The sequence below is a fragment of the Typopeltis vanoorti genome, chromosome 6 (assembly GCF_054136105.1).
Source record: "Typopeltis vanoorti isolate ZY-2024b chromosome 6, IOZ_Tvanoo_1.0, whole genome shotgun sequence".
In the NCBI taxonomy this organism is placed as follows: Eukaryota; Metazoa; Arthropoda; class Arachnida; order Uropygi; family Thelyphonidae; genus Typopeltis; species Typopeltis vanoorti.
The window spans coordinates 10,051,140-10,076,041 of record NC_143554.1 but is presented as its reverse complement, the minus strand read 5'-3'; the positions used below and the strand labels follow the sequence as shown (position 1 = coordinate 10,076,041).

At 35.8% G+C, this 24,902-nt stretch overlaps 1 protein-coding gene across 1 annotated transcript in view; it reads right to left on the bottom strand.

Annotated features, from left to right (window-relative positions):
* Positions 1-24,902, bottom strand: part of LOC150105278 (integrin beta-PS-like) — a 151,451-nt gene that overhangs the window by 100,486 nt on the left and 26,063 nt on the right. Inside the window, exons 2-3 of the mRNA XM_090394063.1 lie at positions 16,745-16,846; positions 3,016-3,097 (exon numbers count right to left, since the gene is read on the bottom strand). Coding sequence (XP_090250189.1) covers positions 3,016-3,097; positions 16,745-16,771 — 109 coding nt within the window. The 5' untranslated portion in view covers positions 16,772-16,846. The remainder of the gene's footprint in view (positions 1-3,015; positions 3,098-16,744; positions 16,847-24,902) is intronic.

The following is a 24,902-nucleotide window of genomic DNA, read 5'->3' as shown; positions in this document are numbered from 1 at the left end:
AATGGATTTAAGCAAATTAATTTAGTGCCCACAATTTAACAGGTTATAGCTAGACAAAAGGGCAACATTAATATGAGAAATTTTGAGTCTGAGACTGGAAACTTGCATACAAAATGTTTTTTTACATGCACAAGGGCTGGCAAAAATTAGAGGGAACATTGGCACAGAGTAAATTAAGGGGATAAAAATCCCTTATTATTTTAAAATCCCTTTAAATATAATAATATAATAAGTAATGGCTGTAATATAATAAGGGATATTAAAAATCCCTTATTATTTTACAGCCAGTGTGCCAAATAATAAGGGATTTTTATCCCCTTAATTTAATTAACTGTGCCAGAAAAAAATAGCCGTTTGGCTTTTCATCTTAGTTATAATTGGCACAGAGTGTTATGTTGCTTTAGCTTCACAGTTCAGGCTCTGTGCCTTGCCCATTAACAATAGACAATATGTATTTGATGTTAACAAAGGTATGTAGATATGTAGCCAGAGGTAACCAGAGATATGTAGATACAACAAGGTAACAAGGATACAAAGGTAACCAGATATGTAGATACAACAAGTAAAATGGGGGGGGGGATACTTGCAAACACAGCTTTTTCTAATGGCAAGATGAGATAGCCAGTCTTCTCAATGAACATTAGCTGTTATCAATATACAAAGCCTGTCTTGTCATGTCTTGGGCATAATTGCCTGTGAAATTCCATTTCCTCCACAACTTGCCAAATGTGGACATGGCCTTGCTTAACTGTTGTATAAACAGGACATACATTTTCCCAACTAACTCTGAAATACTTGTTAACTTCTTCCATGTACTCATCATTCAGCATACAAAATAAGTCCATGCAGACAGATTTTCTCATTTATAGGATACAAATTTTGCAAATCACACAGCCTGCCATTTAATATCTTGCAGTTGGAAGGATATGCAATGATTTCTGGAAGAACAACTTATTTTCTATTTGTGTAGAATGCTCTCACTGATTTTAATGACCTGCAACATGGTAACCAGATATGCCATTAACACTGAGTCCTGTCGATGTAAATATACATCGATCACGTGTGAACCTAGAATTCCATCGATGTATATTTACATCGCTAAATTAAAAATTCCAAAAATAATAATATATACTTGAAATTCATTATCAGACTGTACTGTAGTTAAATTTGAACCTTCATCTTCATTATTCATGAGGATGGTTGACTTTTATCAATAAAAAAGGGAATTTATATTATTATATGTCTAGGAGTGTGTAAGATTTCCATGCTAAGGAAAGATACTGGCACATGCACTGATGTATAAAACAGTCCATATTTCATTATTTTACTACATATGTCTAGTAATTTTTGTGTTCTAATCATCTGCATTCTCAACATTCATATTGCAATTTTCATTTGCTAAAACAGTATTGTGCTTATATATTGGACAACCTTAGTTGCAGATACTAAAAGGTAACTGAATATTACTCAAAATGTATGTATAATATTATTTTTAACTTTCATTATTTATGCAACATCTAAGCAATATTTTGACTGAATTTGTTGAATTTTGAACACTAAAGAAGTAAATATAAGTAGAAACTAATAAAAAATTAACTTTTTATTTTTTAAAAAAACCTTGCTACCCGTTTCTGGATCCCATACCACATGTATAACTAAACTTTTTGTTTCAATTAATTGTCAAAGATGCTAACTAAAAGACAAACAATATAATTATTTGGATATTCCATAGAAATACTGCACAGCAATTTTTAAACAAAGCTAAAAATGGACAAAGGGTTCTTTAAGTCCCAGTGGGTCTTAGGACTCAAAGTGTTAAAATGTATCTTGTCCTATACCTGTCAGAAGTGTTTAAGTCTTTTCTGCAATATATCTTACTCTGAATTTTCTGTACTATATTCACAAGGTATTTATTATTATTATCATCATGTGAGACCTCCAGGGAGATAACTCATCGAGGAAGGCTATAAATCTTTATATCCTTCATTCCTTAAGGTACCACTGGATCCGATACATGTGAGACTGTGTACACACATGCATGCACACGTAATTTACACATACATATGCACAATATATTAAGTCAGTAAATTAAAACTGAAGGGAGACAGAAAAATGGTTTGATGCAAAATCAAGAGCAATAGTTAAATATTTCTACTGTTCAATGTATTTTTTTTTTGTTTAAAGCTTCATCTTCTCTACTGACAAGCTCATATGCAATATTTGAATTTTTATATTTTCTGAGGACCAATAGTTTTGTTAATGATTCCTTAACTAAACTGATTAACTATAATGAATTTATCATGAAAATCGGCAATAAAAAGACAAACTATGAAAACAAGCAGGAACACTGAAAACATCACTAGAATTTAAATGGAAAACCTATAGAACAAGTAAAATATTTCAGATATTTATGTACAATTTTTACTGAAGATGAAAAATTAAATATGAAAATAAAAAAGAACATATGCAAATTTGGTATGGTAGGAAGTAGGGGGTGAATAAATTTATATGAAATAAGAGCAAAATTAATCACAATACTAAAGTAGCCATATAGTTAAAATTGGTTTGCATACAAGACAGTGTTCAAACCAATTTTAACTTATTTATACACACCTGAGTCTAACATACTTGGGTTAGACATAAAAAAACCTACAAAGGACAGACCTCAGTTATAAGAGTTATGAGAAAAATCAGAGAAAAACAGATGGCATCAATGACAAAAGCATATTAAAAATGACGATTTCACAGTCAGAAATGCAACACTCGAAGAGCTAATCTATGGTGGTATGGTTACTTAAACAGAATGAGAGAGGAAAAGTTAGCAAAACAGTTGTTTGATACAAGGATAGCAACAAAAATTGGGTGCCAAGATCTAGAAGTGCCTTAGAAGACCAAAATATAAGATCAGACAACATTGCAGTCTAACAAATAAGACTAATTTGAAGAAAAATTGTCAATATTTAATAAAAATATAAACTCATTATATAGCACTATTATCACAATATCAGAACTTACCACCACAAAGCTTTCCTTCTGACCTATCACATGAATAATTGTCACATTCACAATACAATCCTGCAATTCTCTCTTCTGGGTTCTAGAAAATACAGATTGTACAATGAGGTAACTAAAAATTATATTTTATCTTTGTCATTTAAAGAGCATACAACAACTAGTAATCATACAAAATCAATTATATCAACTCACACTTAAAAGTAAATTATGTACAAGCGCAATTTGGAACATAGCTTGTTCGTTATTTGTCTATGCTCTTTCTTTAGACACTACCTTTATTAAGATCAAAAATCTTTTATGATTAAAAAAAATAAAACAAATTTTCAATTTAATTCAATCTCTAATAATTTGATGTAACAGTCAAATCTAAAACAAATCATATTTTCCCAAAGGATTAAAAAAATTTCTCATGTTTTTATTTTTATTATTATTATTGGACATCTCCAGCAAGTCAGAGACTCTTTGTGGGAGACCTGTACTGTTGCATTATTCCCACAACACCTATTATTCCCACTGAAAACTGCTTCTGGCGACTCTTCCAAGCATTTCTTATATGTCTGGAAGACACACTTTCTCTGATGCACAAATTAAACTGGGGACCAAATACTTAGTCCTGTGGTACACCATTAGTCACCAGCCTACTCTTGGATTCAATTCCTCCATATACCTCTTTGATGTCTGTCCATCAGTTACCCCCTCCAAATCACCAGCTTAACATTCATCCCCATTTGCTCCGTGCTAATTATGTAGCCAAATTCCATGTGGTATCCTGTCAAATGCTTTTGCAAAGTCCTGAGTATCGCTGTGTAACTGCTTCCTTAATACACTTCAATTGTCACTTTATTATTAAAAAAAAAGTAAGTAAATCAATAAGCAAGACCAGGTTAGGTCTCCCCCCCCCCCAGAGTATCATATTCCTATTCATCCATTACTGGATTCTGTTAAGTGGCAGTTAACATAACTAATACTCCTGAATAACTCATTCAATCATAGCTCTTTATCTCAGCTTACTTCTATCACAACATATGGCAACAGATACAATTTTTTATCTTTCACCACTTCTTATTTGCTTGTACCAACAACTCTTTCATATCTTCTTGCATACCACTTCTCACCTGCTAGATCATTAATACCAGCCAAAATGATCATCTCTTTCATTTTCCCTCTTATGTATCCTTACAGCATTACTAACATCATTAATCTCCACCCCCCCCCCCAAGAAAACAATTTCATCATGCACTCCAAGTACTCTTATCATAGTATAGCCATACAAAAGTCAATCCTTATTCCCCCTGTTTTGCAATTTTACAGTCTGCTTCCTCTCCGTCACTCTGCTTTTACCCATGTCTCTTTCTTCTGTGGCATCAGAAGTGCTTCTGTGTTGTCAGGTATTTCTCCAATGATTCTATCTAACATTTGGTTCTGTGGAAAAATCCATATAAGTGTGCTCTCTTTCATTATCATCTAGTCATTCTCTTCATTTTCCACCTGTTTTGTTCTTGCTATAACTCGCACCACATGCACCCTCGATCACTTCCAACACTTTACTTGCAGCAAAAACATAACCAAGATTTACACTCAAACTTTCTCATTTTTCATCATTCAAGTCATCACCATCATTCTTCTTTCTCTCTCCCCACCCTTCTGGCACCCCCCCCCTTTTTTTTGTATTATTAATATTACACCTTCCACTGAGTCTGCAGACTCAATGGAGGGTGAAATTGTGGAAGGTTCATTCAACTGACAACAAATCTATCATACTGAATCTTAAAATCCTTAACACTCGCTGCATTAACAACATATTCTGGTAATGCATTCTGGTAATGGCCTCTAGTTTTTACTCTATCGCCTTCTACTCCTTATATAATCCTGCTGGATTAACCCAATGAAATCCCTCACTAACTTAAACATCACTATCATATTGCCTCTTTTCCTCCTATCCACCAACCTCAGCAATCCACATTTCTTCAACCTCTCTCTCTCTCTCTCTCTCTCTCCATAGCTGGCATTCCGGAATCCTGATGTTGTCTTAGTCACACTTCTCTGGACGGTGTCCAATGTTTCCACAAGGCATTGAAAACCAAGTGACCAAATACAAGCACAACATTCCAAATGTGATCTGAGCAGTGCTTTACCCAGTGCACAACCACTTCCTTATCCCTACATGTTAGAGTACTTCATATCATCATCACAATGTGCAGTCTTTGTAACACTTGCAATATGCCCTGTAAACTTCATTCTGCTGTCAAACATCACTCCCAAATCTGAAATCTCATCCACTTCCTGCAGTACCAAACTGTCAATATGGTACAGAGCCTTATATTTATGCACTCAAAAATGCAACACCTTGCATTTATATTAAAACTACAATCCCACTCATTTGTCCAAGTCAAAATTCTATTCAAATCTTCTTGAAGGGAATTAATATCACCAATGCTACTTATAATTCTCCCCAGTTTTGCATCATTAGCAAACAATTGAAGATCCCCAGTCAGTCCACATGATATATCATTTACAAACACAAAAACAGAACCATGGGGCATGTCATTGATTACCCTACTTTTTTGAGACACTGCTCTATAATAGACAACTTGCTGGTATCATTCAGAGAGCCAATCTCTAATCCATCTAACCAATATCTATTCCAATCCTCTGCAGCTTGTACCAACTTATATGGTAGTTTACCAAATGTTTTTGCAAAGTCCATAAATACCACTATATATGATTCTCCCTTATCATTATATCATAAAACGCAAGTAAATTGCTAAAACAAGACTTATTCTTCACAAATCCATACTGACCATCATAAAGAATATTGTCCATCAATCCAATCTTATATTCTATTCCTAACCAATCTCTGAAACACTGACTACAACTGCAGTTATATAGACTGGTCTGTAATTGGAAACTTCTGTCCTAGACCATGCTTGTGGGATACTATTTTGCCTTCTTTCCACTCCTTAGGAACCGTACCCACTGCAAGATTTTCATTAAATAACCAGGTCAAGGGCTTCGCTAACTGTTGTGCACATTCCTTAAGAATGCATGGCAATATGTTATCCATACCCATGGCCTTATTAACATCTAATCCAATAAACACCTGATACACTTATGATTCTTTTACTTCCAATTCTCCTAATACTTGCCTCTCTTCCATATATTGCACAGCATCATTTATGCCAGTATGGTTTACAATGATAAAGTGCTCATTTCTTAATTCCACTATATCCTTTGCAACAGTCACTCTGCTGCTATGACGATCCATCAGTGTCAACCTGCCATTATTCTTTCTCTTGCTTGCCACATAGCAGAAGAATTCCCTGGAATTGATTAATCTTAGATTGAGAGCCAATCTCTTGAGATACTGCACATTTTCTTCCTTTACTATGCTCCTCATCTTCCTAGCCTGCACTTTATACTCTTCATGGATCCGATCACCACTAACTGTTTTGTATCACTTCCATAGTGTTTTCTTTTCTCTACACAATTTGCTTGATTTCACTGTTCATCCATTTCACTCCTATCCTATTTACTAGGTTAATGATTAGTATGCAGTTATACATTACTTGTATCATACTGCCTTATGAATTTCAATGCCCCTATCAACATCTTTTCAGCACAGCTCATCTACCAACATATTTATGCTAGTTGACTACAGAGCTTCCCATACTCTCTCACCTTATACTACCAGATATATCCATTTTTGGCAGCATCTTTTTCACTTCTCAAACAAGTACCTCATAATAACTAGCTCACTAAATGGCAGCAGTGTCAATTAACAATTACATCTTCAAGTTATTACCATTATAGCCTTCAGTCACATGCTACTTAAGATGTTTATCCCTAGAAATTCAACAAATTCACTCTCCTTATTACCATACACTATCTCCTCCTTCCATTCTATATTCCTGTAATTGAAATCTCCCACCAGAAGCACCTTTTTATATGAATAAACATTTCTCAATCAGAATCAAAAAATTAGAATAATCAAAGAAAATGTATTGAATGATTTGCAATTCTAATTTACTGCATAGAAAATAATTATTACCAAATATGAATTAGCATCATCTAATCTACGTACTTTGTAGATTATATAACCATGTAAACACACAAATAATGTAATATAAATTATAAGGAAACTGTTATTTGAAAACATTCACAAAATTAGAATAATTTTTTTAATGTGGTTCAAAATATTAGAATAATGCAAAAATAAATATACAAAAATTAGTCAAAGGGAAACATGATAATTAGTACTTTGTTGCATCCCCCCTTAGCTTTTATGACCATTTGTGGAAATGGTTAGGCATATTACTTGCTAGTGGTTCACCGTCTTTTTTTTTTTTTTAATCAAAACATGTCCACATATGGTCTGCAGACCAGAAACAAGTTCATTGTCTCTTGGGATAACTTCTTGAAGACGTTTCTTTATAATTCCCACAAATTCTCAATGGGGTTTAAATCTGGTGAGTTTGCCAGCCAAGGAATAGACCAGGTGATGGAACAGATGGTGGAGATAGTATGCATAAACAAATTGATGAAATGAGTGGGAGGAGGGTAATTATTATGGGGGATTTCAACTTTGGTAACATTGATTGGAAGGAGGAGAGGACACATGTGAGAAAAGAAATGGATTTTATTCAATTATTAAGGGATAACTATCTGAGACAGCATGTAATTGATAATACTAGGGGTGTGAGAGTGCTTGACCTGGTAATAGCATCTCACAATTTGACTGTAATGAATGTGACCATATTGCCACCTATTGGTGAGAGTGATCATAAGGTCTTGACCTGGGAGGTGGCTAAAGGTGTGGAATTTTTGATTAAGACAGGGTATATGTGGAATTACCGTGCTGGCAAGTTTAACAAGCTTAGGAGATTGCTTGGATCAGTGCCATGGCATGTACAACTGCAAGGGCTGGACGTCGATAGTGCATGGGAAGTGGTCAAGGAGCATTTACAGGAGGTTATGGCTGATTGTATACCTAAGATCCGAATAGTAAAACAAGTAGGAGTTAAATGGATGAATAACACCATTAAACTTGAGCTGCAAAAAAAAAGAAACAACTGTGGAGGGAATTTAAAGAAAGGGGTCACCTGCAGGCACACAAACGGTATAAAGTGCAGGCCAGAAAGGTAACGAGTGTGGTAAAAACAGCAAAAGCCAATTATGAAAGGAAACTGGCTATGCAAGCAAAAGAGAATCCCAAACAGTTCTTTCAATATGCTGCAAGCAAGAAAAAAACTGTACATGGTAAAATGATTTTAAGGAATGACGATGGTAAGGAGGTCACTGAACCAGTCGATATAGTGGAGTTACTGAGCGTGCACTTTGCAAAAGTATATCATCCAGGTGGTGACATTGAAAAAATGAAGGAACCATTAGTTTATACGGGAATTGTGATGAATGAAGTGGAGGTGAATAGTCTATTACAGAACCTTAATGTGAATACATCTGTGGGATTGGATGGTATACCGGCACAGGTCTTGCGTGAAGTGGCTAAGGAATTATCAGTGCCCTTGACCATGTTGTTTAATCTGAGTCTCAGGTCTGGTTTAGTCGCGAAGGCGTGGAAAGAGGGGAAAATAGTTTCACTGCATAAAGGAGGATCCAAGACTATGGTGGCAAATTACCGACCGATCAGCATATCAGGAGTCATTGTCAAGGTTTTGGAGAAAGTAGTCAAGGGAAAAATACAGGAATGGATTGATGAAAATGAGATACTGTACAGGGGACAGCATGGCTTTGTGAAGGGTAGATCATGCCTCAGTAACTTGCTCAAGTTTTATAACAAGGTGACAGCAGAACTGGATAAGGGAAATGGTTTTACGATGATACTACTGGACCTGGCAAAAGCGTTTGACAGGATACCACATGGAATTCTAATCTGTAAGCTACAACATATGGGAATGGATATAGGGTTGGTGAGATGGATAGGTGGGTGGTTGATGGAGAGATATCAAAGAGTAGTTTATTCAGGAGTGGAGTCCAAAAGACGGCCTGTGACTAGTGGTGTGCTGCAGGGTTCTGTTCTTGGACCACTCCTGTTTAATCTGTTCATTAATGATATAGGGAAGGATCTAAGTGGAACAGTTCATTTGTTCACTGATGATGCAAAGTTGGGTAGGGCGATAGTGAATGCAGAAGATGTCAAAGTCTTGCAGGATGACTTAGATAGATTGGAGTTCTGGGATAAGGAGAATGGATGTCAATTTCATGTGACAAAATGTAAGGTTATGCATTTTGGGGTGAAAAGATTAGCAGCAGTATACCACATTGGTGGAACTGTACTCCAAGAGATTGATGAGGCCAGGGACTTGGGACTGTTGGTGGATAGGGAGATGAAGTTTAGGGGCACATTGCGAAAGTAGCTAAATCAGCTAATCAACTCACTTGGTTGTTGAAAAATACCTTGACGAGCAGAGACAAGCAAGTTATTATACCTCTGTACCGAGCCCTGATAGGACCTCATCTTGACTACTGTGTCCAGATTTGGTCACCTCGGTTCCTTCTTGATGGGGAGGAGGTGGAGAGGATCCAGAGGTGAGTGACTAAGATGATAGCAGGTCTATGGAATGAACCATATGAGAACAGGTTGAAGATTTGTGGGTTGCAGAAACTAGTTGATAGGCAGAAAAGGGGAGATATGATTGAGACATTCAAATTGCTAAAAGGATTCTATAAGATTAATTCAGAGGATATTTTTGAGATCAGGACTGGTGGTGGGAGAACTAGGGGACACCTATGGAAGCTGGGCAAGAGTGTAGTTATCAGGGGTGTTAGAGCTGGGTTCTTTACTATTAGAGTGGTAAATGAGTGGAATAAGCTGCCAGTCTGTTGTGGGTGTTATGACGGTGAGTGTGTTCAAGGCAAGGTATGATAGATACTGTGAGAATGTCAAATAGTTGTGTGGACATGGAGTTTTCCTCCCTCGATGAGTCTAAGGACTCCCTGGAGTAACCCAAAATAATAATAATAATAATAATAATAATAATCCTAATCAGGGAATCACATCCTTTTCTGCTTTCTTGTACCTTCCTTTATTTCTTCCCAAGTTTTGTTTACTTTCTTATCCTTCTGCCAAGCACTTTTGTCACTCATGAAAGCAGAAGAAAAAGAACTCAGTATGGTGAGAAATTTCAAGGCTTTGATACTTCCTTTCGAACAAACCATTTCAAAGAACTTAAGGTTTCCACTGTTCTACCACACTATGTATCAATATACAGCAACTTTAAAATACCTAACTATGCACACAATTAAATTCTGACTTAGTCTTAGGTATTAATTTAAAAAAAAGGCACTCACAAGGGTAAATATATAAAACATTTATCTTTCAGCAGTAATGACAATGCACATTTGCAACCTGAAAACCTAAATCCTGAAAGCTTTCCAAGTTTCAGGATAAATACTAGTGGAACAGGATAGTATAAAATGGAGACAAAACAGAAGTCATATTTGGAGCACATACTTTCAGAAAAATATCACGAGGATTATGAGTTCCCTAGCAAAAAATCAAAGTTAGCATTGAATGTTACATGTGAAATGGAAAGAGGACAATGACAAATATCAAATGCAAGAAATGGAAGGGAAAAAAACTAGGGTATTGCCTTTTCTATGAGGTAACAATGCACTAGAACTGTCTGATTACAAGAGGGGTAGGCTTGGTCAAAAATTGACGAGAAGGCCAACAAGCATAACTATACAGAAACATGCAGTTTACCTGCTTTTGGCTCTTTAAAACTCAGTTTGAGATGTGTTGATAATGTGTTGCTAATATTTCAAACTTAGGAACAAATGTAAACCAAAGATGGAAAGTGATCAAAGCCAACAGCAATATAATGGTTCTTCTTGTGTATAGTCTTGGCACACTTTTTGGAGAACCACAACTTTGATAAGGAATAAGAAGTTAAAGTGAAATGGGGAATGAATTAATGTTTACATTCCAATAAGAACTGATTCTGCATTCAGAGTGCAAATTTTGATCAGAAGAATGAAAGCAATATTCCAACAAGGAATGCATAGAAATCCCAAGTCATCTAACATGGCATTCTGATAACGCTACACAATATGCAAGTGAAAGTAGCTGTGTAAGTAGTTCTACGGGAGAAAAATCAACAATAGATTATGGGCAGAGTTCCCTAAAGACAAATAATATCCACAGGATACAGAATGTTCACTATTCAGTAGGAGATCAAAGGTATTTAGTAAGTAGTTTGGGTTATCTGCTACTTGTGAAAAATGTGGGTGAGATCATTGCTGGTGTGTGTATATAATCATAAATAGTTTGGCATCTCTATCTGAGGAGCTAGTGTAACAGAATAGAGATGCCAACAGGGAAATTGGAAAAGAAAAGCCAACTGGAGCATTAAAATTTCCTAAGAAACTGATCTCACTATCAGGAAATTGGTACTACGGAAAATGAACTTTTAAAAGAAAGTATAGAGACAATAAATACATCTGAGAGAGGAGCAGAGATTTTTAGCCAAAGATTAAAAAAGAAGAAATTCTATTGGAAACTCTCACATGGTAAAGTAAAATCTCTAACATGCCCAAACTTCTTATGGGTTACTTTAATGGACACAACATTCTATGGAGTAGTGCCAACATATATGGACAAGGCTGCATCATTGAGCAAATGTTTGACAATAATGACTACTTCCTTCTTAATAGACTCAGTACATTCTTCCATATGCCTATCTGCTCATATCTTACAATCTGATCCACTGCTATTCTTCCTATGATCATGGGGGATGTCAAATAGACATATGAGGGTGTGCTGAAAAGTCCTCAGTTCCTTCATGATAATCACCATGAAGGAACTGAGGTATAACCATGTAACTTAAACATTATTCTACATATTACCCATGAAGTGTTATACTCTTGTTACAATGCTACTGCATCATCTGCAATCCTTTGAGAAAAATGTCTTTCCCTTATTGCACAATCCAGTCCTCAGCTGCAGATATGACATCATCTGTGGTAAATTTTGTTCCTTTCAAGTGTTTTCCTTTAAATTTCAGAGATGAGGAAGAGAATACAGCCCATGTTGTGTATTGTCTGTGGGGTTTCATAAGCAGTGTGAGCAGGTGCATTGTCCTGCAAAAGCAACATGCCTCTGCTCAGTTTCCCACAGTGTTTTTCATTCAGTACCTCCTTCAATTCCTTCAGAGCTGTTTAATAAACTGCTGCTGTAATGGTTTCACCTTTTTTTGAGGTACTTGGTAAGGATTACACCATCCACATCCCAAAAGATAATTATAAGAACTTTCCCTGCTGAGTTTTGGGTTCGGAACATCTTTGACCACAGAGAACCTTTGCATCTCCACTCCCTTGACTGCTGTTTGAGGTCATAGTGATGAAGCCATGTTTCATCAACAGTCACAATATGAGCCAAAAAATTTGCACTCGATTTCTCAAAATGGCTTGAAATCCCTTGAGATGATAGCACATTTTCTCTCTTTTGATTGGCATTAAAACATTTGAGGATCCACTTCATTGAGAGCTTCTGTATGTCCATTATTCCACAACCAACTTGTTCCCTGAATATCCCCAGAGTCTTTGCAATGTTTTTGGCTGGTATTTGTCTATCATCAAGGATCATGGCATGCACTGCATTGATGTTTTTAGGTGTGATCACTGTGGAAGATTTTCCTGACATAAGGGCATCTGTTTTCTCAGGATGCCTGGTTTTAAACTTGGCCACTCATCTGGCAACTGTTGGATATGCTGAGGTACAGTCCCCTAAAGTATCACAAAGTTTTGTGAATCTCAGTTGCAGACTTTCCTTCTTGCAGCATGAAAAACTTGATGATGGCTTGTATCTATGCATCTTTGAATTGCTTCAAAACCTCTAGCATGTCTTATTATATATATTGATGAAACATGGGTGTTAAAGGTTTTTAAGATATGTTCTTTCTGTCTTGTGGTTATATCAGTGGCTTTAATATCATTTTTGTTCTAGGTGTTTATCAAATTCTTTTCAGCCCACCCCCCTCTCATATATGGAAGTGATCATTTTCCTGTGATTTGCACTATGGCCTCACAGGAATCATGTTCTCCTACATGGATTCCCATGTGTCAAATAGACCAGGTTAACTGGAATACTTTTTCTCATCATACAAAATTTAAGGCTGAAGCAATCAGTCAAACACCTCAATATAGCAGTGACATATGTAACAGACTGTATTGTCCAGGTGGCAATAACCACAGTTCCAAAAACAATCTTGATTTTCACTCTGTTCCAAAACTGTGGTGGAACCTAAGAGAAAAAAAAGTTACATTGTTGCATGTTACATCAGATGTCTGAATCAAAACCAATCTTGAATCCTTTTCATGCCATCTATTAATCAAACAACCAGTGCAAAATCTGTATGGGCCAGAAATGAAGAGTAGATATAGAAAACACCATTTGTCTGACTTGAAACATAATGGATGTGTTGTTGATTTGTATAATGGATGTGTTCTGTTGTTACTTTGGAAGCAAATTTTGTTAGAATCTCAGCAACAGCTTCATATTTGCCTAAATTTTTAATATTGAAAGAACAAAAAGAAAAACAGTGGCTAAACTTTTCTGCAAATGATTAGAGTTGTACAATTAGCCATTATTATTGCACGATCACCTCCAAAAAGTACTAGACTCATAATGGAGACCCAAACTATCCACACAATATCTATTGTACCTCTCCTTGAAATCATTAAGAGACAAAGCACTCACAACTGACTCAGGCAACCTTTGCCATTCATTCACCATTTTCAAAGCACAAAAGCCAGACACTATCAGCAAGGACATGAGGTCAACCTCTAGGGATGACCTCTTGTCCTGTTCCATCTAGCTAAGTGGTGACATATTTCCTGTGTATTAATCCTTTAAATAACTTAAATGTTTCTACTATATCTCTGCTTTTTTGCCTATCAATCAACTTTTGCAACCCACAAACCCTCAGTGTATCCTCATAGGGAGTATTCCACAGATCAGTCAATATCTTGATCACTCAAAGTAATACCAGATCACAAAACCCAAGCACAGTAATCCAGATGTGGTCATATCAATGCAAAATAAAGAGGGATAACTCCTTATCTCTACTTATTAGTGCGTTCTTCAATAATAAAGCAATTCTGTGAGCTACTGGCTACCATAGCAATATGATCTCTAAACTTTAACTACCCCCAAATCCCTAGCTTCATCAAAGAGGAACTTAAAAGTTCTTTTACGCTATCATGCCAGTGCAGTAGAGCCTAATGATAACTATTATGAGATGATAAAACATCGTCCATCATCTTCTATTGGATCTTCTTCTCTTACTACACAAGAGAATTCTCAGAGGAAGAGTTTGATTCTTAGTATAAGTCAATTATTATTGCCATCCCAAAACCAGGAAAGAATGCAATACAAGCAAGCAATTATTGACCCATTGCTCTGACCAGCTGTCTAAGATATTGAAATTAGTAAATGCCAGACTTCTCTGGTATTTAGAAAGCAACAATCTTCTCTCCAACACATAATGTGGCTTTTGTAAGAAATATAAGAGACATATTCCTGAAATGAGAGCATCTGGTTTCAGTGTTCTTCGACATGGAAAAAGCTTATGACTCTGAGAGATATGCATATTAAAAGACCTGAGGATTTGAAGGGGATAAATTAACTGTGGAAAGGGTACAAAGGTGGATAACAAAGACAGTTTCAGGACTGTACAATGTTAGTTATGAGGATCAGCTGAGGGAATGTGGACTGCAGAGTTTGGTGGATAGAAGGAGGAGAGGTGATATGATTGAGACTTTTAAATTGTTGAGAGGTGGTTACAGGGTTGACACTGGGGAGTTCTTTCACTTGCTTGAACAGTGGGAAGGAGTGATGACAAGAGGCCATCCCTGGAAGTTACAAAAGGAAACTGTGAGCAAGAGGGTGAGGAGTAGTTTCTTTGCATGGGGGGGTTGAACAATGGAATGCATTGCCCGATAGTGTGGTGAGAGCGAGAACGGTCAATGAGTTTAAGGAGTGGTATGATAGACTTAGTGTTTCCTAGGAGGGACCTCCCCTCAATGAGTCATGATAGACTTGTGTTTCCTAGGAAGAACCTCCCGCGCTGAGTCTTTTGACTCCTTGGAGGCCTAAATAATAATAATAATAATATCCTAGGTCTCAGAGGGCACCTTCATACAAGCTAAAATGGGACTCAGAGAACAGAAGTACCCTCTTCGTTATGACTCCAAGTCACATATTCATGACACCAGTTTCGATCAGTTCCACAGTGGCTTCCATGCATAGAGTCTGCTTGAAGTGAGCCTTTTTTTTTTTTTTTTTTTAACACAGTCCAGCTGAAAATATTTTTACCTGTGGTTGCAGAAACCTTAAGAGACAGTTGGTTACAGGACATCACAGGTTCCATTTTGCTGGTGCAAGATATCAATATGTTCTGGTTGACGTAGACCTCAGGTGAACTTGACCAGCTCTTTTTGTAATGGTTCCTTTCTCCTGAAACTGCATTCATAGTGCCAAGGCAACACTTCGTGACACATCAACAAATCATCATTTAGATCATCAAGTTGTTAAAACAAACAACATTAAAACCGAGAATTTCAGAGTCGAGAAAGGTGTAATGCAGGGATGCCCTCTCTCACCTCAACTCTTTATCCTCTTCCTAGAAGAAGTCTGTAATACCATAGCTGATGAACCAGGTGTAAAAATCAATGGTACCTACATTAATCACATAAAATACGCAAATGATATCATTATTTTAGCAGATTCTAAACCACAGCTAGAAAAAACTATTAATATTTTAAATGACTCTTGTAAAACTTATGGTATGAAAATAAATCTTCATAAAACAAAAATAATGAAGATAGGTAGAGAAGATGAAAATATTTCTATAAATCTTGAAAATCACCTGCTGGAACAAGTTAATAAATATGTTTATCTTGGCAGTCTTATATCTAGTAACCTCAACAATATGGAAACAGTAAAACACAGGCTAAACCTAGGTTGGACCAACATGAATAAACTAAACAAAATGTGGAAAAATAAAAAATCCCAACGAGTCTAAAATTATATAAAACAATTATTATCTCAACGGCTACTTATGCTTCAGAAGCCTAGAGATTAACTCAACAACCAATCAAGAAACTTCAAGCATTTGAAATGAAATGCCTCAGAAAAATTAATAACACCCACTGGATGCAACACAAGACTAATGATCAAGTTAGAACAGATTTAGACTTCCCAGATAATATAATAGACACAATCATTAAGCATCAACTGAGATGGTTTGGTCATATTCAGAGAATGGCCCCTCATAGACTCCCATATTTAGCTCTGAATGGATATATCGGAAGAAAAAGACCTAGTGGCAGACCAAGAAGTACTTGGATAAAGTTGCTGAAAGAACATTCACATCTACCCAGCTATAGAGTCATGATTGAGATGGCTAAAGATCGCGATAAGCAGAGAACCTTTCTTCTTAGTGGACTCAACCTGTTACCAATCGGATGAGATGAGATGAGAATAAAAAAAATTATTATTCTAACAAGCGGCAACTGTTTTTAACTGGTAAACTGACTGTTATATTTATATCGTCTTCCTGTCTAAGAATTGCTTGTTTCTACACACCGATAATGTATAGTTTTGTTCAAGATGAAATATCTCTGCTTTTTATTGAAGTTTATTACTGCAGCTATTATGTTATTTTCCTTGTTTAATTTTCAAATCATGTTTACAATTCAGAAGGAATACCTTTATTATTTCCTGCCCAGGATACATAATGTGATTTTCTTCACATCTACTACTTATGTTTCCCACATAATCACAATGTTGATTATAACCTGTAGTGAATTCCTGAAAAATAAAAGCAAAAGATAAAAAGTTTCTTCATTTAAAAATATAAATGAAAGAACTGTTTTATATATCAACTACACATACAAAAAATTGTGTTATTTACAGCACATCGATGTACGAGAGTAAGGGAGTGTATATGACAGGGATCATTTTTTAAAATCAACTATGGATCAAACATTTTCTTATAATGCAAACTTTATTAAATATACATGATATTATATGAATGAAACTAAGATTTGTTTTAGTAGACTGTGACAGCATAGCAATTTCAAAAATATAATGGTCCGTGAAGATTTCATTGAGAAAAGCAGATGGGAAATATGAATCAAAACATTAGAAAAATCCAACTGCAGATTTTTGTTTGTAGCCATACTATTCAATAAGTTTCAGAGCAGAAGTTGTTTTTAAACATGCAGTTGTGGAATCAATGCAGCTGGACCTATTTGGACCATCCACAATTAGAGCAAGAAAAAAGGACTGAAGTTGAGAAATCATTAGGAATACTACTGTCATCTTCTCGCTTGAATATGCCTTCCTCACTCCTTACCTGGCTTACATGATTGTTAACTTTCAATTTTATATTTTTTTATGCTCTATTTCATGATAGGATTTAATTCTTACACAAGATTATAACACCACTAGATAATATGTAATAAAAAAATAAAATAATAATGTGTGGAATGAGTTTGAGGGACAGAGAGAATTGTTATAAAAAAGATGGGCTATGTTTGAATGCATTTGGTGTGAGTCAGTTTGAGAAACTTGCTGCAAGAGAGACTGATTGAAGCAAATGTAAGACCCGAGGAGATAAGGTGTTATGGAGGAGCAGAAGAGTAAGGTATGCAAGTTTGTGAATGGACAGGTGAGTGGCACAAGTGAAGAGAATGAGAAAGAAGGAACACAGATTGGGCAGGGAAATGGAAGAAGTCAAGGTGGACAGGAGGACACTGCATGAAAAGTGTAGATAATGGTTTCAGGAATAGATGTGTGAGTGTGCAAGAAAGGATTAAGATAGTCAAGGATGTGGGGTTGACATTTAGGTCTGGGGAGTGGTGTAATATCAGTGATAATAGACAGGAATAGATGGGGTGGGTGCGGAGGAGTCATATCCAAGAAGTGAGGTTAGTGGGACTTGTTATAGAAGCAGAAATGAGCTAGTGTGAATGTTTACAAATGCTAGTATTCGAAACAAGGGGAATGAAATTGTAGTGTTGATAGAGCTCATTCACCCAAAAATTGTTGGTATAAGTCAGAAATGGTTGACAAGGACGACATTCTAACAGGAATAGAGATGGAAGGATGTGTAGTCTTTTGTGAAAACAGACAAAGCAAGGAGAAGGAGTGTCACTGATGATGGCAGAATAGTTAAGTCCATCTAGGGTGGAGATACAAGGGGCAAATACTGACAGTGGTTTTGAAGCAGCATGGTGTGGAAGTGGATAGTATGCAATGTTTAACAGGATGTTGCTATAGACCTAGTAATGTGGAAGGCTGTGAGAAGGAAATGCTTATAGACAAATTGGTCTGGCTAATAAAAAAAAAAGTGTGATCGTTATGGGTGATTTCAATTATGGTAATATAGACTGGAATGAAGAGAACAAGCTTCTTGAATTTTTAAGAGATAACTACCTTAAGCAGTAAGTAACAAAGGCCACACATAGATTGAAGGGCTTGGATTTGGTTATCTCATCAGAAGATATTGCTGTAATGAAGTGCCACATCTTCCTCCAGTTGGTGAAAATGACCATGAAGTGATTACTTAGATGGTGGTCAGGCATATCAGGACTTCTGATATAGGGCAGATGATTGTGGCAAGCTCTGGATGTGGCTTGCAGCAATATCGTGCAATAAGGAACTGCATTGGAAGGAAATCAATGCTGCTTGGTCTCTATTCAGGAAGTATCTGGGAGAGGTGACAACAATGTATTCCAAAGGTCAGGAGATTAAATAAGGTAGATGTGAAATGGATGACTGAAGAGGTGAAGAGTGTAATCTTGAAGAAAAAGGTATTGTGGAGGTGGTACAAGATGAGCAGAAATAATCAGTTACATGAGGAGTACAAAGAGCAAACAAGGTATATGACTACTTAGTGAGGGTAGCAAAAGTGCAGTACGGTATGAGCAGCAGTTAGCAAATGATGCTAAAAGAAATCCCAAGGAGTTTTTTTATATGTGGCCAGTAGAAGGAAGAATGAGTGAAGTGTTTTGGACAGGTCATTAAAGTATTTCTTCCATGTGACTGTAACATAATGCAGAACTTGAGAGCAGTGGGAATGGGGGAGGAACCAATGATGGTGAGTGAGAAGGTATATGAGGAATTGAGTAAACTTGATGTCAACAAGGCCATGGGACTTGATGGTATATCATTGCATGTCTTTAGGGAATGTTCTATGGAGTTAACAACAGTTTTAACTTACATTTTTAACATGAGTTTTAAGATTAGCTCAGGTTCCAAAGGAGTGGAAAGATGGCAAAATTGTTCTGCTTCATAAAGGGGGTGATAAAACTAAGGTTTCAAATTACAGGCCAATCTGACTGTCTAGCTGTAGTCAAGGTGTTGGAGAAGCTAGTGAAGACAAGGATTCAGACTGGGTTGACAGCAACAGAATTCTCTTTAATGGACAGCATGGGTTTTCCCAAGGAAGACCATGTTTTAGCAGTCTGCTTACTTATTATAGCAAGGTGACAAATACATTGGACAAGGGGGAATGCATATACAGTAGTATATTTAGATTTTGCAAAAGCTTTCGATAGATTGCCACATGACAAACTAGTAGTTAAATTGGAACAGATGGGGTTGGATAGTGGATTAGTGTGTTGGATTGGAGATTAGATATTCATTTGTTTGCAAATGATGTGAAGGTGAGAAGGGTTATTAATAATACTTCAGATGTGGTAATCCTTTTGGAGGATTTGAATAAGCTGGACAGACTGGCAAATGAATGGGGGTCAGTTTAATTCAACGAAATGTCAAATCATGAAGTTTGACATACATCAATGGAAGGCTGCATACTCTATTGGAGGAACTGTATTGGTGGAAGTAGGGCAGGCAAGTGATCTTAGGATGATGATTGATAGAAACATGAAGTTCAGGGGACCCCAGAGAATTACTACAGAGCTAAAAGAGTTGCAATTCCATTGTATAAAGCCTTGATCAGACCACATTTGGACTACTGCGCTCAGATTTGGTCCCCAGGATTTGAAGGGAATAAATTAACCCTACAAAGAATCAGAGGAAGATAATGAAAATAATATCATGACTATGTTAGTTATGGAGAGACTGAGAAAATGTGGGCTGCACAGTTTGATAGATAGAAGAGACGATATGACTGAGTTATTTAAACTGTTCAGAATTAGTTAGAGTTGACATTGGGGAGTTCTTTTGTATAGTAGAACAAAAAAATAGCACTGGAAGTTGCAAAAGGAAGTAGCGAGCAAGAGGATAAGGAGTGGTGAACAAACAGTGAATAATTTTAAACAGTGGTATACCAAACTTTACATTGTCTAGGATGGGCATCCCAAAATAAGTCCTGTGACTCCATGGAGGTCCTGAATAATTTTTTTTTTAATAATATATTTTTTATTAAAATTTTGATTACACATTTAAATTACATGTGATACATATATACATACATTTGATTCCATATGATTCATGCATTACATTACATGCATTTGATTCCATATGATTCATGCATTGATTACATTTTTTTTAAATTCAATCCTTTTTTTATTATTAAAATTGTGATTACATATTTACTACAGGTTAATTCTTTTTTCTTTTTTTGTAATGTGTTAATAATAATTATTGTAGTTGGTAATTTATTGTTTATGCAATTGAATAATATTGCTTTTTTTTTTTTACAGCGTTTATTCATTTAACAATGAGTTATATATATTTACAATTTTGATTTTAATATATTTAGGGGTTGTAAATACAGCACTTAAATGTGATATATGGATTCTCTCGCTTTTTTTTTATATCTTAGATGAGATGTAATTTCTTAGTTTCTCATCCTCGAAGTTTATCTGAGGATGACACCAATTAGTTATTATTTATTGGTTTGATTGCTGTGTTGAGAAGCGGGCTGATGTTTGATAGGTTTGATTTCCACTACAACCATATATGTTGATAAATTGTGTGTGTATGTGCATGTGTTATCATTTGTGAATGCGCGCACGCACACACACACACACAAATGATAACTTGGAATGTCTTGACGCATCGCTGAACTGGAAAGCCTGAACTAATATATTGTGTTTCATTAAGTTTGTATGGTATGTAGGGTGCATGTTTCTTGTTCACAGTATGTCCTTAGAGCTCTTTTCAGGCTATTGTAGTTTGTAAGGTTCCTGTATTCAAAAGGTTTAGCATGTCTGGGATGTAGCATGTTTAGCATGTCTGGGATGTAGAAGCTTCGTGTGGCCTTTCCGTAGTGATTATTGTATTTACATGTGATATAATTAGTTGTCTGAGGTCTTGTTATATGGTATGTATTTCTAAATGTCAGGTAGTTGGCATTGAAGTAATGTTTTAGCAAAGCTGCATAGTGACATAAGTGTTTTACTGTCAGCATTTTATGTTCTGACATTGCAGTGTATATAAAGTCGATATTGTTTCTTTGTTCCCAAAAGATCAGTTTTATCATTTTGTGCTATAACTACATTAATCTATTTAGTTTGTATGGTGCACAGAAAGCATATGTTCTTATAGCATATCTTAGTATATTTTGGCATAGTGCTTTGTATATTAGTGTTTTTAGGCATGTGGGAACTATGTCTTTTAACCTGTAGAGTTTGCCGGTTATTGTTCAGAGTTTGTTTTGTAGATGGTTTATGTGGCTATTCCAGTTCATATCTGCATCGAAGTAAATTCCAAGGTATCATATTGTTTCAACTTGAATGATTGTAGTGGTTTTACTGTTCTGTGTGTTTTTTATGTTGGAGAGTGGATGTTGGATAGCTATATGTTTGCTATCAACTGGTTGAGTCAGTGGATTTCTTATTGATCATTAATTTTGTCTTATCTGAGTTTAGGTATATGGAGTTTTTGGTGAGCCAGTCTATGAGCAGATTTATGTCATGTTGCATATTTGTTTGGGCTATGCTTGCGTTATTATGGATGAATATTATAGTTGTATATTCTGTGTATTGGAAGATCTTACCTTTGAGAGGCAGCTAATTAATATCGTGCATATAAATGTTGAGTAGAGTTGGGGAGAGTACTGCTCCTTGTGGCACTCCACAGGTTACTGGTAGCTCTCTACTTCAGTTTGACCTGATACGTGTGATATGCTTTCGATTTTGAAGATAGTTTGTAAACCACCTGTGCAGAGGCCCATCTATTCCAACATATCTCAGCTTTTCTAATAAGGTTTGATGTGTATCAAATACTTCAGTTAAATCAGTAAAGACTACCATAGCAATTTTGTTTTTGTCTAAGGCAGTATTAATTACATATGTAAAGTCTTCCAAGAGAGATGTTGTTCCCTTATTTTTCTGAAAACCGTATTATGTTTTGGGGATAATTTGAAAGTTCTCTGTATATGCTATGAGTTTCTTTAATACGATCCGTTCCATAATTTGATTGATAATTGGTAGTGTTGCTTTGGGTCTGTAATTGCTGATTAAATTTCTTTTTCCATATAAATGTTATATGGAAAAAGAAAATGTTATATGTATATGGGTGTCATTATGGCAGTCTTTAACATGCTTGGTATCTGTCCTGTTTTAAATATTTTATTTATTAATTTTAGTAGGATAGGGCCTAAGCTAGTTGCATGTTTCTTGATATCATTAGATCTTATACCATCAATTCTTGGACCTTTGTTTGATTTGATTTGATGTATCACAGAGAGAAGTTCTGCTTCTTTTATGGATGGGAACCATAATGTCTGTTTTGATTGTGGTCCAAGTGGAGGATCACGTTTTGTGATTGGGGGAATATTTCTGTGCAGTTCTTGGAGAGAGTTTGCAAAGTATTGGTTGAAGTCATTTGCTAGTTGTTGGATAGATTTTGCACCTTTCATGAAGCTGTGTTTTATGGTTTCAGAGACGGTGGAATTGTGAGTACAATCTAGCATCTTGTTGTTCAGAAACCAGGTTTGTTTTGTGCAGAGGTTAATTTGTCTCTGTAGTAGTTTCTTTTTGCATTTCTTATTTGTGTTGTAAGGCAATTCCTTGTTATCTTTAATCTTGTTATCTTGTCGCTTTAAATTTTTTCATAGAGCATCCTTTCTGTGTATTTCCAGAATTAAGTTTGTGTTATTCAAGGATTTTCGGTTGTTCTTGAAGGAATTCTGACTTTCTTTACAGCTTTCTTATATATTTCCTCCAGTGTGAGTTTAATGTTGTTGTATAAGATATCTGTTGAATCTGGTGATGCCATGTGTTCCCAGTCGGTTTTTCTTATTTCCTGGTTGACTATTTCTTCGTCTATTATTGTTTTGTGTGGTTTTTCATATGTAGAGCATTACATGGATATTGTCTTAGTATGCAGGTTTATAGCTGTGAAGTAATGGTCTACTACTTTGCGCTTTATGACTGATGCAATGTAACTATTTGGTGGTGCTCGGATGTTTATATGATCGAGGTAGGAAGCAGTGATAGTATTTCTGAATATTTCTTCTCTAGTACATGATGTTATCATTGGTATTGGGTTATACATGGATAGCATGTGTAGGTATTGTACAGTGTTGTTCTGGTTTTCGTTTGCAATATTTATCTTTATGTCACCGATTATCATTAGGTATTCGGTTGAGCATATTTCTTGGCATGAAAGCCAGCAATTGAGTATGTGCAAGAATTTTATCGTGTTTAAGTTTGGTGGCCTGTAAACGGCATTTAGTATTATGAGATGCTGTCTATTGGTGATATTAATGATTTCGATGCAAAGGCTTTCAGCATGCTCAAACTGATAGGCAGTTTCTTTTGCTATTAATTTATGTTTGATGAATATTAATATTCTACCCCCTCTTTTTGTTTGTCGGCTTGATCTATGTTCTTGGAATCCTGGAATTTGGTTATCATTAGTAATGGATACTTCTGTTAGTACCAATATATCAATAACACCGGTGTAATTCCTCAGATAAGCCTGTAACAATAACCAATGTTTTCAGATGCTTCTGATGTTAATATTCAGGATGGAGAGTCCTCTCGCTTGTACTGTGTGTTGTTTCCATGCATCGAGCAAGTCAAAAGTACAATTGCTGATGTATGCTAGTGTAATTACATCAGTCTGATGGTTCACATTCATTTTTGTTGTTGAGGTTTTCTTTTTGAACTAATTAGGAATCTTTTGTTTCACTCTGGCAGCCTATCTATGTCTTCCAAGCTTTTTATTTGTATCAACTTTGAAGTTTGTGACTTTCTCAAGAATATCTTGCTGTCTCTGATCAACAGAAATTGATAATTTTTTTCTGTTTTTGCTTTTCTTGCTTGGTACAACAGATTCTGATCGAATGGTGTTAAATACTCAGATACAAAGATTGGTGCATTGTCTTGAGTTGCATTTAAGTCCTTGGCAACTGTTTTTTTTCCGTCTGCTGGCTTTTATGAGATTGTCTCTTGTGGACTTGCTTGTGAGATGAACTATGACTGGTGCGGGCCATGACAAGCCTTGTTTTTTGTTCTTCCTGGGAATCCAATTTATGGTCTGAATGTCATTATGCTGTAGAGGGATATCAATTGCATGGTCTAACTTTAAAACTATGTCTCTTAGATTTTTCTGTGGATCAGTTTCTGGAAGACCGTTTAAGACAAGATCTTCTTTATTTTGTTGCTGATTTAAAAGTTCGTATTGTAGTTTTAGAGAATTAAGTTCATGACGGAGTTCGGATGTCTCTTTCATCAATTTGTGTTGCCTGTCAGTTAGTACGTTAATGCTGATTTTAATGTCTTTTACCATTTGCAAGGCTTCTTCGAATGTTGAATTATTATATTTAACAAAATCTTCATATTTGCTAATTATTTTTTGTTATTTGTTTATTCTGTTTATCAAAGAGTTCTTGGACAAGATCTACTTAGCTGGCTTTTATATTCTCTAAACCTTTTTCTAGTAA